The sequence below is a fragment of the Argiope bruennichi genome, chromosome 3 (genome assembly GCF_947563725.1).
Source record: "Argiope bruennichi chromosome 3, qqArgBrue1.1, whole genome shotgun sequence".
Classification (NCBI taxonomy): Eukaryota; Metazoa; Arthropoda; class Arachnida; order Araneae; family Araneidae; genus Argiope; species Argiope bruennichi.
In genome coordinates, this window is record NC_079153.1 from 51472486 (window position 1) to 51490697 (window position 18212).

General features: G+C 28.6%; 1 protein-coding gene across 1 annotated transcript in view; it reads left to right on the plus strand.

Moving 5' to 3' along the window:
• Positions 1-1481: 1481 nt before the first annotated feature.
• The window catches only part of LOC129962834 (acid-sensing ion channel 1A-like), a 31772-nt gene continuing 15041 nt past the window's right edge, over positions 1482-18212 (plus strand). Inside the window, exons 1-9 of the mRNA XM_056076833.1 lie at positions 1482-1502; positions 3195-3413; positions 4584-4723; positions 6292-6587; positions 7546-7735; positions 8754-8872; positions 12502-12749; positions 14661-14796; positions 16817-16895. Of these exons, the coding sequence (XP_055932808.1) occupies positions 1482-1502; positions 3195-3413; positions 4584-4723; positions 6292-6587; positions 7546-7735; positions 8754-8872; positions 12502-12749; positions 14661-14796; positions 16817-16895 (1448 nt within the window). The remainder of the gene's footprint in view (positions 1503-3194; positions 3414-4583; positions 4724-6291; positions 6588-7545; positions 7736-8753; positions 8873-12501; positions 12750-14660; positions 14797-16816; positions 16896-18212) is intronic.

Consider the following 18212-nt stretch of genomic DNA (forward strand, 5'->3'; position numbering starts at 1 on the left):
AGATCTTATTTCTTAGACATGGGAAACTTGCAGAAAAAGAAGTCAAAGCTTAGTGGAATGATTTTATTTCAACAAAGCAGTAGTAACACACATGTTGAAAACTGTCAGTGATAATGAAGATCTCCACTTCAGGAACAATTAAAAATATAAATTAAAAACAATTTATTTTTTATAATGAAACAGACACTTGAAAAATCTGAAGAATTTGAGCAGAGAGGGATAAAAAAAATCCTTTCAAGGGTTTGTATATTTTTAATATGCTTAATGTTGTATTTTTCTATGTTTGGGATCCAAGCCGTAGTTCTGAAAACCAGAATTCCAGCAAACCACGCTTCCAAAGCGATTGAAAACCTAATAAATAAATATCAAACTTCACATTTTAAATCTACCCTAACTAAATATAAGTTTTAATTAAATAGTTATCGTTTATTAGTAATTTTATTTATTGAATCATAAAAATATTATGACATTATTTAAGTATCTTCGAACAAATTAAAATAGTGGTAAAAGATTGAAAAGTTTTGAAAATTCATTTTGCTAAAAAAGAGAGGGAAAAAACTAATACATTCTGCATACATTCAAATGACATGTTTACAGTGGCATATTGCAAGCTTTTTTTTTATTAATGTGCTGCCTTAATTATTAAGACCATTTATCAATAATAACACTTTTTTCTCTTTAATATTAATTACCTACCCTCTGCTCCTCGCTGATTGGAAGGCAGTTAACCATGTATGACAGGTGTGAATAAGTTATTGCTGTATTAGTAAGCAGGTTCTCGCTTACCGAGTGAATAAATTAATGCTACTATCGAGTTATCTATTTACTAGTGAAGTATACTTCGAACGGGTGACGGTGAATACGGCAAGTTTTATATCTATATTCAATTTTCCTCATATTTTCTTGAATCTCCTGACTCAATTTCCAGCTTCCTGTTATTCCGGAAATGGTCATTCGAGTAATCCCGGGTATTTAGGCAAGCTGAAATAACTCTGATGTTGTTACCTCCTTACATTTTATTTATTCTATACAAAAGAGATACAATAAAAGAAATGATAATTTTTTTCTAAAAATCACGATTCTGTTGAAAATTTTTTAATTCGGATCTCATTCCTAATCTCAGGATTTCGGCTTTTGGGATTACGTTCCAATACACTTTCTATGGTGCATTCAACGGTTTTAATATATTTTATACCAATTGTACAGAAGTGCTGTTGAAAATTTTAAATAGACAATCTAGAGCTCAGATACCAAGTGCATTAATTTCTACTAGAAAAATTATTTTTTAATTACAGAAGAACTTTTGAATCGATACAGTTTCATAAACTATGTGTGACTGTATCATAACTCATAGTGCTTTCAATTTTACTACGTGCTTATAATTGAATATTTCATATGAAAATCATATTTTCGTATCTTTCATGCAATGAGCAGACGATAAATATTCCATCAAAGTCCCTGAGGAAGAAGCTCCATCGCACATGATCAATGACGCTTCGGATGTAAGTATCATTTTTTTTAATAAAAAGCAATAAATTAAACACAAAATGAATAATAAATTAGCTGAAATGTATCCCTACGTAACTGTAATAATGTTTTTACATCTATATTTAGAATTCAAATTCACCTAAAATCTTAACAGGAAATAAGAAAAATCTTTACAAAATGCATATTTTTAAGCGTTGTTATCTATGTTAACGTCATTACACCTTTACATTTTGTGAATAACTTCAAAACTAATATATATTAAAATTGAATTTTAATTGTTAATTATTTAATTTTCAAATGTTTATTGTAGTTTCATATGTTGAGGATTATATTCGTAATTGAGTTCTGGAAATTTAAATTTAAATCTAGTTTTTTCTAAAAATGTTTTCAGTATAAAGCTAGGTAACATTATTACATTTAATTTTTATGTTACATTTTGAAAGCCTATATTCAAAAACACTAATAATTTGTTAATTCGAAATTTTTTCTTTTCTTTCAGAAAGTGTGAAAGAAATAACATTTTATTTCCAATGAAAATTTGAGTCCCTTTTTTAGGGTTATTAGCAGACTGATCATAAAATTATTGACTTTGTATCTTTTATAGCTTCGTATAGCCGTTTAAATTATTGAATGACGATAAACAAGGATTTTTTCAAGCTTTGAAGCAAATTAATATTGTAAAATTTCAGTTTTATCAAAAATTTCCAAAAAAGGGAAAATTTATAATTGGAAAAACAATAGTTTTTCTATATCTCCTATAAATGAAACAAAATTAATCTGGCGGAAATATTAAAGGATTTTTAAATGAAAAAAGAACATTTTAAAACCCTTATAGATTGAATATTAAATTTAATAGTATCTTCAAGTAAGGTCTTATCCGTAAGTGCAGTGCCTGCAAACTATGTTTTATCAATGGATACAATACCTGAAAACGATTTATTTTTTAGATGCAGTAACTGTAAATTACTTATTTCGACTTTTTATGCATTCGTTTTCATAATATCAAACTGTGCGCTGTGTTCTCGAAAAATGCAATCAGATGTACTGATATATATGTTTATTAATTAACCTGCACAAATATCTTTTAAATAATTTAAATAAAACTTTAATATACTATCAACTTCAAGAAACATTAATTGCAATTTCGTTTAAGTTTTTCTTATAATACGAATGAAGACTAAGGGTTTAAAAGTAAATAAATTATATGAAACTTAAGAACAGAGAAAACAATCTAAATAACCTAATTGCTATTTTATATTCAAACTAGAACTATATTTCCTATAAACTAAACAATTATTTCAATCAATAAAAGAATTGCCCTTATTTTTATGAGCAGTTAATGTAAGATGCACCGGAGACTTAAAATTTTATGTTGCGTCAAAGATTTGAACTCATAGAAAGATGCGACTCCTTTTACTAATCAAAACATTGGTAGATCAACTTTTGATTGAAGTTTTATTGTGACCTTTTGTAATAATTTGGAAAAATTAAAATCATGCAATGAAACTTTACTTCAACACATGCATAATATATATAGTTCTTTTTTTAATCAAAGTTGAGATTAATTGATTTGCTTATAACTAATGAAAAAGTCAATTTCAAAAGGATTCTTTTTCTGAAAAATTGCATTTAGCTACCTTAAATTGTTGCTATTGTGTCAGATTTATAAATTAGAATAGGATTTTTTTTTCTCCTGCATTTAACAGTTGGATAAGAACAGAGAAGCGGAGCTGGAAGAGTTAGCCAAGGAATTTGCTGCAAACAAAGTGTCAGCTGCCGGGGTTTCTAACATAGTTCAATCTCGTTCAACTGTTCGACGGTGTTTGTGGTTCATTGCTGTAATGTCATGTATAACATTCATGGGGTATATGACTGTCAAAGTCATTTTGGAGTACCTCAGCTATCCAAAAGTACTAATTATCGAGGTAAGTTTTGTTAACTTTATTGAATATATAAATACTGTTTCATAAATTAAAATTTGTTTTTCTACTTAATAATTTTCAATTGAACTTGATTCGACCATTATCTCTACTAATAATAAAGATGTGTGTTGGTGCCTTACAGACTAGTCTCCTTGATCTAAAGTTTCTTATATTACTGTTTCAAATATGCTTTGTATGGAGTGATTGTGCGATTGTGTATGGAAAAGGCGATTTTTTATTTTAAATTTTAATTATTATTATTCATTAAAAATTAAGTCAGACTTTCGCGTTTTTCCACCAATAACTAAGATGTATTTCAGCACAAAATTGTTCTATGCCTTATCTTAAACTTCAAAAGTAAAAACAGAAAATTTCTTTGTTTATCTTAATTTTTCTTAATTCGTAGAATAAAAACACGGTATTAACTGTGTTTGTACTGCCTGTCAATTAATTTGAGTCAAATCTTACGAGGAAAAAAATGATATAAAAATTCATCCAGCTAGGTTATTGTGTTTTGCATCATTATGCATTTATACATACAAACAGATTAACGACGTGAATGATTCGAATTATTATTCCTTTTTCGGAAGGAGGGGAGGTTTAAAACATGGAGGTTCATCTTCACTTTTACCACAAATTTTGAATTTGAACCTTTTAATGAACATGAAATTGTCTTTGTTTCGCTTCATACATAACCTAATAAAAAGGAAATAAAAGATATTTCAAAATAATAGCTACACTGACCTAAAGTTATTGAAAGAATTAATTGAAAACGGCCCTTATCATAGTTAAGCTACGAAGATATTCATTTTGAAGTATTGACAAAGATCAAAAATCTTTGTCAAAAATATTAAAGTTAGTTTGAGTTACACAAGTCAAAGTTCAATAACACAGACGAATGTTATAGATTTTCAAAAACATTTAGACCAAATTATAATTAACTTCACCGACATTTGGATTTAACTAAAATGGCATTTTTAATGGCAAATAATAATACTAATATGGTTTAGTAGAAAAATTTAAAGTAAAAATACATGAAACTTAAGTTGTTATTAAAATATCTATCCATCAAATGATAACAATAAAAGAATCCACTTATCAAATAATTATATTTGTTTCTTATTCAGTGGTTTGAATTGAAAATTATAAATAACACAATTCTTTATTTCACAGGATGAAATCCTTCCCAAGTTGACTTTCCCTGCTGTTTCGATTTGTTCTTTGAACCCAATTTCAAGTCATTATATAAAACATACATCTCTCAAGAAAATTTTGGACTTGAAGAAAATAAAAAGTAATTTTACTGCGGAAATGTAAGTATGCTAGAAGATATTTTGAAGGAATTGCTTTTATATTTAAGCTAGCAGACTATCTAATGTTGCTAGGTATTTTCTTAGCAACAAAGATACAGAGAAAGAAAGAAAAAATTTGAACAATTTTATAAGAAAACATATGGTGCCTTTTATCTATCTCAGAAGAGTTGAGCCTTTTTGAGATATCTTTCGCTTTAGTTACTGAGATAATAAATTGTTCTGATTATTTCAGGATTATAGTGTGCTATCATCCTTAGATGAGCATTAGAGAAATATTTAACCATTTATAGATTTTTAAGTGTGATAGTGTGAAACATGGGAAAATTCATGTCAATTTATAATTTTTACTTTCTTGTATACAAAGCATACATAAAAGAATCTAAACTCTTGATTTTGATGAAATTCCATATTTTAAGTCTCCCTCAATGTAAGGATTGTGTTAGTCTATTTGTGAAATAGATAACTTAAAAATTCTTTGAGTTAGAATTATAAAATACGGTATATGATCTTTACACCAAATTTATAAACTTCTGTCAGAGTTTTAATAAAATTCACGGAGAAGAATAAAAATCCTTTCTCTGGCTGTCCAAGTACGAAGTAACGCAATAACTACAAAACGTAAACAGATAAATAAAATTTGGTATACAGGTTTTGCCTATAACTGATATATAGTGTTTGTATATCCGTATCAAATTTTAAACCAAATCTTCCAAATTTTAACCATCTGTCAGTTTCATGCATGATTTATGCTAAAAAGACAGAATGACTTAAATAAATGAAATTCGGTATATAATCTAGTAACTGCAATTATAGATTTAGACCAAATTTTGGTTTCAGAAGGCATAAAAGAAATATATACATATTCGATTTTCTGGTACTCATCCCAGCGATTAATGACCAAAAAAGTATCGCAAGAGATCACAAGTTAATAGGCTGTTTCGTAATTTTAGTTCACAATGATAAGAGATTAATATTTTTTTCCGATTCCTTTACTATACTCCTCCGCCGATTTCCTTTACTATACTACAAAACACACAATTCTCAAGTGTGAAAATAATATCTGAACATATTTAGTGCTGACGGTTTTGCCCAAGGTTTTCAGTATTATGCGGAGAGATAGCATCATTCTTTAAAAGTATGAGAGAAAGTTTCGGAAAGACTATCATCACCAATTTTATATGTATTTACAACATCACCCCTTACCCAAAATAGGTTTATTGGAAGTAGTTACCATCTAAAGGGTTTTACAAACCTAAAAAGAAAATTTTATCTTATTATATTTTTTAGTTTGTTAGACTGAAATATGGTAATTAAATTTAATGTCAATCTGTCCCTTTATTGGTTGTTTATTGAAGATTTATTATTAGAAGAAATATTTTTTTAATTGTTCATTTGAAAACGAAATGAGGCCGGAAATAATGATCCGTTGTAATATAAAAAATAAACATAAAGCTCAAACACATTCTGAAAAAATTATGTAATTTTTTTAAATAACAAAATGGTGCTCAATTTCTTGGCAAACCTCATAATTCCATGAAGAACTTAAATTAAATATTAAATTTTTCCAGACGCAACTCTTCTATACGAGAGGATTGCTTGAGAGACCTGCTCTGTGAATGGTCATGGTTCGAAGAGAAATGCAAGTGCGTGGATAACCCGTGCCTCACCGAATTCTGCCTATCTCAAAACGCCTCGCAGTGCAGTTGTCTATGGTCCTTCTGTGAGGGCGAAGGTTTGAAGGTGAATGGCTGCAGGATTACTTACAATGGTGACGAGAAAATCTGCCTCTGCGATGGGATGTCTGGTGAAAAGGACGACGATTACGATATCGATGAGTTCATGCGGGTGGAGGAAGAACTTTATGGTATTCAACTTATCACTCTCTTCAAGTCTTAGAAAATTAATTATTCGTACATAAAACGTGCACAACTGAAATAAAAATTTTTACTGTAAACTATTTTGTTGCAATTTTTACCTAGTGATATATATATAGGTTGGCATAATATCACTGGCATCAACAGAAAAATGACTCATATTTGGAAACCCACTATCGCTCAGCTTTTCTAGGACTTCCTTGATATCATTGATGGCGCTGATTTAGAGTTAGTGGCTTAAAATATTCACGCAATCGGTTTTCCTCTTAATTGTGTTATCTTCCTGTGTTATCACTAAATGTATAATTCTTGTGCCACTGAATATCGAATCTCAGCTGAAGATACAATACGATGCACCATAGCCTTTCATCTTAACAATAGCTTTGTGCGGCATGATCCCGTCTTTTTGAGTACGTCCTTGTGTTTAAAAATTGTGCAAAACGGATAAATTCTTGCCAAGTGATTCTGCAGTGACGAGAAAAAGAACACCTACCTTCTTACCATCCTATTAGACCACCTTGTTCAAACTCATTAAACTCTGCTGTTGCCGTCTAATGCATCTACTTAAAAACATTCTTGATTGAAATCTTATTCAAAGCAATTATTTCCATCGAATAAAACTCAAGTGTTAGAATTGCATATTTAAAGCAATCGAGATTTACATGTTCATAAAGAAATTATTCGAGCGTTTCCTATTCATCTAGAGCGGAATTTGAATAAATGGAATCTTTCAGACACCAAACATGCCTCCCAAATTTCATTTATACAGTACGATTTCTTCTTAGGGATAAAATTTTATTTTCCGCTTGTGTATCAATCTCTAATATATTTTCTTCTATGCATTTGAATGAATTAGGTTATATTTAGTACACTGCTATTGAAAGACTGATTTATGCTTTCTTAAAACATAGATAAACAAAGAATTTAAAGTCATTTTTTTTATTGCAGACTTACTCGATGCCATTGATCATGATGAAGTGAAGGAACTGATACGTGTTATAAAGCAATCAGTAACACACGACCTGGTTGATATAGACGAAGCGTTACAGCCTTCTACGAAAGAACTCTATCAATACGGAGTTACTTTTGACAGTCTGGTTGCATCTTGCACATTTGAAGGAACACGCTGTCACAGAGAGTATATTTCATTTTATTAAGCTTCTCAGAAACTTAATTATTATCAGATAATTTTATAAGAAATATGTTAATTTAATTATTTTCTTATGATAATAAGTACCATTTTACAAAATTCCTTGCTTTCTCTTGAGGACAAAAAGGATGCTAACTTAGTGCTGTTATGTCACTTTGGGATTATTCTTTTATTTGAAAGCCATTCTTTATTTGCTCCCAAATGACGTTTATCATTGCCATAATTTTCACACGTAGTCCTAGGGACTTATCCGCTAACACGAATGTACGATACTCTCACAATGGTAAATTGCTGAATAAATTTTATTTTACAGAGTACCAAATCGTTTCTTAACAACAAACAGACTTCGTTCATTATCTCAACTTTGTCAAAAGAAAGATAAAAACACGATCTTTCCAACCAGTGATAAATATGTCGAATTTTTTCTAAGATGGTATGAATATGAGACAGTACATTTGCTTAATGTGGTTAAAAAATATATCATGTTCGTGGCCGATTGAGAAAAATTGTTTTTTCCCCACTTTTAAATATGGTAAATGAAAATAGATAGTTTTCGTTTGTGAAATTTTGAATAATTATTTAAAGGATAAAATACATTATTTATTCAGAAAAATTTCATTTTTCTTTTTACAAATCAATTCAGTGAATTAAATAAACTGAAACTATCTATGGTAAGAATATTTCTTTATTTTTCATGAGCTTTCTGGTAGTAAATGCGTAAAATTCATATCTCCATATCTGGAAGCGATTTTAACTCGCTTCATTGGCAAAATGCATAGTTTCCATTATTATTGTTATTAAATTATAGGTAATAACTTATAAGACAATCGTAATTTCAATTAGATAATTGACAAGGAATAAATGCATTTGAAAACAAACTGCTACAGTTGAATTTAACTGAAAATTCGTTTTAAAGCATTTTAATGCAATGTGATGAAAAAATTTCAAAAAATAAATATTGATATCAGTTTACTGTTTATGTCTCTCAACCTGATACGTTTTTTAGAAACTTTACAGTTCTTTATGATCCGGTTTATGGAAAATGTTACATGTTTAATTTTGTTGGAAATGGAGAAATTGGTTCAGAAAAACCTATCGAAATTCAAACCTATGGCAGTATGAGTGGTAAGTATAAATTTTGAAATTCAAATTTTAGCCCATAATATATTTTATTATTTAGCTTGTAGCATATTATATTATCAGGAATTAGCTTGCAAAAACAAAAATTAGCTGAAAAAAATTCGATTTGTGCAAGTGCGTTTAAAAAATCACACATATTCTCATTATTTTTTTTTATAAATATTGAACCATGGGCAATTCGATAATTTTAAATTTAAATCTGTCGATGATTTAAATTTTTTCCCTTGCTCTTTGAATTTTCTATTAATATAACGTTAAAGCGCCGTGTATAACTCTGATTTATTTTGGTTAATTCAAAACTAAGCATTTTTATTGCTCCTGAGCTGGTTAATTTTTAAATAATTACTATTTAAAAATAAATTGGTTTATATTAAAATAATTAAATATTCATTTTTAAATTATAATAATTATTATTTTACTATCTAAAGTTAATTTATTTTTATTTATACCGTAAACTGAGACAACTTTGCCTATTTTTGAAGAGACTCATATTTATTTCCTTAGAAAATTCTTGTATCAAGCGTTAAAGGTGCCAATGATTTTATCGTATTCAGAAAACATTAAAAGATAATCTTTTTGCAAGTTTTGACCTTTAGCAATTGTATACAAGTTTTAACTAGTTTTGTGTTTATAATTGGTTTAACAATAGTTTTGATAATTAATTTAAATCATGAGAACAGCCTTTACCGTAAGCAAACACTATTTATTTTGATTAAATCAGAATATAATTTTAATTTAGAATCAGTTTTAAAATTTGATATTGATTCTAGTCGATAATTTGGCAATACTGCATCGAAAATTTGGATGACATAGGGACAGCTTTGCAATCCAGAATTTAGCTTTTTTTTTTCTAAATTCCTGTAATCTTTTTTCAAATTGTGAGTTTTTCATGTTGCGTTACATAAGTTTTTTTAGATGCCTAGACGTAAATGACCAAATTGGAAAGCCAAAGAGAATGCTATGTATAATCGTATTCTCTTTTGGAAGGGCGTTTTGGTAAACATTACACCTCTCAGCTATATATATATTTAGAATAATTCTTTAACAGCATGTGTTCGTCTTCGAAAGCAATTTTTGGATGAGCGAATACCATTATTATGCGTATTCTCATTCAGAAACTTTCTCATTGTTTCACTCATTTTTTGTTTTATTAATCAGTGAAATATTTACTGCTTTCAAATATATCATATAGAAGACGCTCTATTCATTGTCTTAAAAGGCTGCAATAAATGAACAATACCGACATCTTATTCCCAAAGAAATTTTTTGTATCATGAAAAATATTTATTTGTATTCAAGTGAATTAAATTTCTTTACAGAAAGAATCACCTTGCTCTTTTATCAGACTAACTTTACTCCTTTCTTGAAAAGATCATATTTAATGAGAAATTTTATAAATATATTCAAACATTCTTTTCAATATATCGGGTGTCCCATATATTTGTAAATACTTTAAAAATTCATAAAAATTGAAGGAATGAGTATATTTTAATGCGGTTTGCGAAACTGTTATTCTCATGAAGGGGGATTTTTTTTTCATACAAAAAAAAAAAGTTCAAAAATTTGTCGATAGAGGGCGCTAAACACAAGCAAAACATACAATTCTACGGGAAAAATACTTTTATTTGCAAGCAAGCAATTGTTTGCATGCGTATCACACCAGTACTACAGTACTTGTTCTATGTGTCCGCCATCACCACAAATAACAGTTTGGAAGCGGGAGACAACACTGGTAACTGCATCATACAGCATATCCGGATGAATGCACAAGATTTCGTGGCGAATGGCTTCCTTTAGCTGCACTAACGAAGTTGGCTTATGGCGGTACACCCGAGACTTAAGGTAACTCCATAGCCAAAAATCAAGGGGTGTTAAATCTGGTGAGCGTGGAGGCCATTAATGTGTAAAGTGACGGCTGATTATCCGTTCATCAGTAAAAGTTCTTCTCAAAAATGCCTTCACTTCGGTGTCGATGTGAGGAGGTGCCCCGTCTTGCATGAATGTCACTGTGTCAAGGACATCGTGTTCCAATAAAGACGGTATCACTTCCTTCTGTAACATTTCCAAGTAACTTGTTCCATTAACTGAACATGTCTTCCATCCTACTTTTTTACAGGACTTTTCAAAGAAAAAAGGTCTACAATAATGGATGCAGTGAAACAGTAACCCGTGGTGAATGCAGGGGCTTCTCAGTGTAAGCATGTGGATTCTCATGTGCACATATTCTACAGTTATGGGTATTAACTGCTCCATGCAAAGCAAAATGAGCCTCATCTGTCCACAATATTTTCAGCAGCCATCGCGGATCATCTTCAATTTTCGCCAAAGCCCAATTTGAGAATTCCAATCTCTTAGCTGTATCATTTGGTAAGAGCTGATGTAGCGATTGCACTTTGTATGGGTACAATTGCAATACACCATGAAGGATACGGTACACCGAAGTCTTTGGTATACCAGCTATTCGTGCCACTTCTCGTGCGCTACTGACTGCACTTGTAGACTGTTCCCTTAGCGTGTCCATTTGCGAAGAGACATCGGGGGTACGGACTGTTGTTAAACGAGGTGCACCACTGCGTGGCCGATGACACAAACTTCCAGTTTCTGCGAAACGGCGAAATAGGGAAACAAGTCCAGCAGGAGTGATCGGACCTGAACCTTTCTTCAATCTTTTCTGGGTTCTAAACTTTCGTAAGGCTTCAGCCGCCGATTCGTTGCTGACATAAAACAACTTTACCAATAGTGCTTTATCCACCAGTGTCAACTTCTTAATACAAACCTTATGCAAACCTTTAGAAATGATGTGTCAATCGCTCACTCTGCCTTTCATAAGACTTTAATTTGCATATTTCCACTGATTTGCTTGTGTGCAGCGCCCTCTATTGACAAATTTTTGAATTATTTTTTTTTCTGTATAAAAAAAAATCCCCTTTCATGAGAATAATAGTTTCGCAAACCGCATTCAAATATACTCAGTCCTTCAATTTTTATGAATTTTTAAAGTATTTACAAATTTATGGGACACCCGGTACTTTCATTGTATAGAAAGAAATTTAGAAGAGAAATGAATCGTGAGATATTTAAATTTGAAAATAATAGTGGTACATGTAAACATGTGCTCATTCTCGGAAATTCCAGTACAATTCCAGTCAGCTATTTTGTAATAAATGATCACGACCCAACTTCTTTACATTATTCTTTCGTACTTAATATCGCTGGATTTCCTTTAAGAAACGAAAATTCTTAATTAATTCTTACATATACGAATATTTTTTATTAGCATCACTAATCCCTACTAGGTCACTTTCTATAAGGTGAATATTCAATGACAAATTATTAATGATGATCTTCCTTTCCGTGCTCGAGTTGTTTATATCTTTTTTGGTCTTCCGAAAAGATGGCATATAACAGTGAAAGATCAGCTGCCATTTGTAGTACAATAATAGTTTTACTACTTGTGATGGGTTAGCTCGCAACATGATAAGTGTAGTATAATACAATACTTTACATTTTAATACATAGTGATCTACCTTCATAGTCTAATGAATAAAGACAAGAGGTGGATACTTTATTTATATTATCGTATCTTCTTTCTAAACATTCCCGATCCCTTGCAGGTCTTCAACTGCTCCTTCGTGTGACAGATGACAATGCTCTGGATTTACTCCGTCGCGAGATCGGTGCCCGAATCGTCATCCACGATCCCCATATCCTGCCCTTTGTGACTGAGTACGGTGTGAATATCAGACCCAAAGATATGACAGCCATAGAACTCTCTTACTCCAAGGTAGAGAGACTGACAAAACCGTGGGGGAACTGCATCGATAACTACCAAATGGCGAACGATGAACCATACACTGTATTGGTCAGTTTAATTTTATTTATTTTTTTGATCTCATTTTTTATTACATGATTTATAATATTATTTGCCTATTTAGAAGTAAGAGTGAATAAAAAAGATATATTATTGTTAATAACGATTTTTTTTAAAAAGAAAAAAAAACTGAATGAACAGGTTATTACCCAACCTACTATAAATCAAATGAGATTTTTTAAATCCAGTTTTGAATAGAAAACTCAATTTTTAAACAGATGTAGCAATATTAATTGATTAATTTCGTATTAATTTTTTCAGATACGACAGAAAAAATAAGAATGCTACACTAAACATAATCTGCTTTCTTAAACTTATTTATATTAACTGGGAGTCTTTCTACTAAAGCTTCTAATGACATAGGATATTATTTTTTTTATTTATATCACATAGAATAAATGTGACAAACAAAGAAACACAATGGAGTAACATTGTTTCCCAGACTATTATTTAGATATTTATTTTCTCATTAAAAAGGCAAGATTTTGAAAATACATTCAAAATGTATTTGATAAAAATGATTATTTTAAAGTCAAATTTTTATGAAGGTAATAACAACCGAATTTTGCTATTCTTTTTTAGATGATTATTTTATTGAAGCGATTAATATAAAATTTTCAAAAAAATAGTTGAAATGCTCATTTAATTAGTTCGGTTTAACTCATTTAATTTTCTTTTACAATGAAAAATGTTACTTATGTATATACTAAAAATATGATATAAAAAATCCATAATATAGATCAGATGAAATTTTAAAAATATTAACATCTGAAAACATTATATTAATCTTATGACTCTTTGAACTATCTTTATCACAAAAATAAACAAAATTTTTAACTTTAAAAATTATTTTTAATAAGAAATTTACAGCTTTAATCACGATTTGGCATCTGAACTCAGAATACCTTCATTTAATTTGTCACATAGCAATTGCACTAAACGTTAAATTATGCTTCTGTCATAACTAAATTATCCTCTGGAAATTCGTTCCTTGAATACGTACAATAAAATTAGTATTCAATTGGATTATTTGGAAGAGTTAGTTGGATTTATAATACATTTTAAATCAATGACGTCCATTTCTGGAAAATCTGTATCATATTTCAATATAGGTAAAAAAAATTAAAAAATTAAATTTTTTATTAAATTATATTGCGTGAGTTAGCTATACTATAGCAAAAGGTTGACTTGTGTTTAGTTGTTTAAAGGAGAAAGAATATCAGAAATTTGTAAAATACGCCAGAAAAATTCACTAAAAGAATTCATAATTTTATAAAATTAGTGCTCCTCTTTATGAACGGCTATGGCTGCATTTCATTGATTATACGTGGTAAAAAATTAATCAATTACTGCATATCTATAACATTTTAAATACATAGCTTCAATTTAAAATAATTATAATATCTTGTAAAGGGAAAAGATAGTCATGCAATTAGATGTCAAATAGCATTGGCAATTTATTTTTGTCAAATGATTGTTAAAGGATTTGAATTAATCCCTATGTTTTTATAATATTGAATAATTTATATGTAAAATATTAACATTTTAACTCATTTGTAACAAAAAGTGGACTAGACCTTTATGCACCAATACGTAATAATTACGTAAATATTAATGTAATAATTACGTATTCTCAAATACGTAATTATTACATAATTCTAATTTCATGATTACGAAATTAGAATATGTATATAATATATTTTTATATTTATATAGTATCATCTGATAAATATAATCAAACCTCACAAAAATCATCAGGGTTTTCCAAATCGTAATTTTAAGAAATTCTGCTGAAAACAAATAACTGTTATAAGCGATTCTGCATGTTTGCTTTTAATTTTTTATTTAGTGCATCTCCTTGGAATTTGTTCTAACTTACATTTTACTTTTAATTGTTTATAGGGCTGTGAAAAAAATTGTGTATATCGCATCATGACAGATATATGTAACTGTACAATGAGACATTTATTACGTGGTGCAGTTCTCAACAAATTAAAACCTGCTTTCGCTCTATGCAACGTCAGTAATCTTCTTGAAAGTAAGAAAAAAAATATTTTAATATTCCAAAAAACTATTAATTTAGTTTAAAGTGAATATTATTCATAGCGTAAAAAATATTAATTGAGTAAATCAGTTTTTTTTTGTTGTTGTTGATACCATTAACAGTAATTGTCTTCATATAAATTTCATATTTTTAACATTTTATTACCTCAAAATGATTCGAGTTTTTATTTTCATCTTTCGAATTCTGGAAATATTTTATGCATCTGTACAAAAGGAGGATTGATTCTAGAAATTGAAGTCATCTCATCGTCAGTTATTGAAAAGCAAGATGGTTAATAATGTAAAAAAATGAAGCTAAATATTCGAAGTTCAATATTAATTGTTTCAAATTCAAAACACATTTTTTTTTCTTTTTGAATCTATACGGCTATTGACAATTCTCTTTCTTAAATAATATTTTTGAATCTTTATCGATTTTGATTGCACCATCTATCGTAAAGTTTGATAACAAATTTTTGCTATTTTTCTTCTCTAGTCTTTGTAATAAAGAAATTTAACAGTTTGAATAATATCAATGGATTTGAAATGGTAAAGTATAATCTGAATGGAAGAATTTTTAACTTAAAAAGAAATCTTACTAGAACTTCGATAGTCGAGAGAAAGAGAATCTCGGAATTGATCTGGCTAATTGAAAATAGTTCTTTTGTAGAGAAATTAAGGTACAAGAGAATAATTATAACACAGAAAAAAAAAAAGAAACCGGGAAGGATATTGCACCTTTTCTATTTTCATAATTTGTAAAAAATATATATATTGTTTTACTTACCTTTCATCCATTTCAGAATGCAAAACTTTTATCCATTCCGAAGAATAAAAAAAAAACATCTAAGAAACAAATAAAAACCGAATCCCAAATTGTGAATTATAAAACAAAACCAAACGATTTTAAAATGTTTGAGAAAAAAATTCTCATTAAAATCACCTGATTAAAATATTAAAGCTAATAAAAATCGTCCGTATAAAAGCGAAGCAAAAAATAAAATTATCTTTTTCAAAAATGTTGATTATTTTTTTAATTAATTGCATTTTTTTTAGGAAATTCTTTTCTTTAAATTATTATTTGAAAAAAAAATCGAAATTCTCTTAGAAAAGCTAAGAACATTTGAACCAAATTTATTATCCTTTTCACGAAGAAATAAGTGAAGTGAAGAAATATGAAGAAATAAGCTAATGAAGAAATTAAGTGAAATACCCAAATAATAATATTGTATTAAAAATTAGTTAAAAGTTCTAACGAATTCTGTTTCTATTCAATTCGTGTAAATGCCCAAATTTGTTAATGAGATATTTAAATGAGAGTAAACGGCAAATCAGCAATGTATTCTTATGTTCAAATATATTAAGATTCCATTTAAAATTCGTATTTATCGCTATTAGCTAAAGATATTGTATGATATCTCCATGATACTATTCGATGTTCTAACTGGCAAAAAAAAAAAAAAAAAAAAAAAAACTTATGACATTGTAGCAATATTACTTGTCTTTTTTACCAATAAAAATAGAATTAAAAAAAAGAGAGAGGACTCACCATTTAAACAAAAAAGAATTGAAATATTTTTTCTGGAATGAAATAAACTAAGCCGTGAAATAATTTTTGTGAGTGATTGAAAAGCAGTTTTAAATATATCGATGCCCATTAATTTAGGGCAAACATAAAATAAATTTTGAGGGACCAAAGAAAGTTGATATTATTTTCTAATAATTTAAATAGTCTTTACTTATTGGTTATTTAAAATACTAATTTTTTGAATCAGAGATAGTAAGCATCTAAATTAAACAAGAGATAATAGAAAAAGAAGAACAAGATAAAAAAAAATTCAAAATTTATGATGTTTACGTTAAGAATATGTGCATTTTTTTTCGATCGAAATAGGTATATCCAAAAGTAATAAATATGAATTAAAATTTAACTTTGTGTATTCTTTAGATGGATGTATATCCCTGAATTAATAAATAATACAAATTTGAAGATATTAATGATTCTTTTATTGCAGAGTTATGCTCTGAAATGGTGATGGATAACATTAACTCATTTCGAGATTTGTCTTATTGCGATTGCAGATCACCTTGCAGGTAGTAATTTTTCATTTTACTGACTTATATATAAGTAAAAAAAATTTAAATGGCAACATCAACTTTGTATGTAAAGACAGTTTGAACCCTATTTTTAGATTAGAACTTTTTGAAGTTATGTCATATTTAATCAAACCAGTAGTTTTCTTTCGTTTATTAAAATACAAAATAATAAGGATCAAATCCTGTTTCCGCATATAAATTTGAGTGCCCACAGTGCAGTAATTTTTTTTTTAAGTACAGTAGCACAATTTAGTTGGTAACTTTTAAAATAAAATTAAATAAATAAAATATACAATATTTAATAAAAATCTAAGTATTAATAAAATAACACTTAATATGCAGTAAATATAGCTGAATACAATAATGTCATTCTTCAGGAATTGTAAATTCAAAAATAGATTTTATTCTTTGTTGGAAGATTAACCTTCAAAATAATATTAAGTGAGAATATTATTAAGCGAAATAGTAAAATATAATTTAATGACTTGTAGAAGTGGATTGGGTTGCGGTTTTTTGGCGCAAGAGCCAATCTTGGCTAAACTGCGCCATGCATAATATGGTGAAAAATAAAATCAACACAGTAAGAAGAGAAAGATAACATAACACTTAAATCACTTGTTCGATCAAAATACTATTATATAAAAATAACAGCAAAAGCTGGCATGAGATTTCAAGTGAAAAACCAAAAGCCTGCAAGAAAAATTAAAACTTTAGTATCATATGCAAGTAAAAAAGCGAATAGTTTTTAAAAAATTAAAAATATTTGGGTGGTGTTTTTCACCCTACTGTAATGTTATGATGAATTAAAAAAGTGGTAAATTCAAAAGAAGTAATATGCTTTTATGTAAATAAGGCGGTAAATGCAAATAATAATGCTAATAAAAATTAAATAAAAGAGAAAATTTCTAAAATTTGTAGAGAAAATGCCTTTGTTTTTGTAAGGTGATATATTCAAAAAATTTTTAATTTAATAAAAAGTGTTTTCGGAAAGTTTTGAATTAAGAGGTAAAGGAGCGGATAAAAATTTCGTGAATACTAAACAAAATTATCTATTAAAAATAGATTGATATTTATTGCAAAACATTATACGTAAAATCATTTCCAGGAATTGGTATTTTTTCAACCTACAAACTGTCGTCCATTTTCGGCCACAAATAAGCTGTAATTATAAATGTCTTACATGTTTTTAGACATTTTCTCTGAGACAGAATTAAAACTTTTTGTAAATAACATTGCATAACTTTATTAAAAATATAATTAATAAATTATACAATTCTAAGTGAAATAATATATAAGAGCAGAATGGAAACAGGG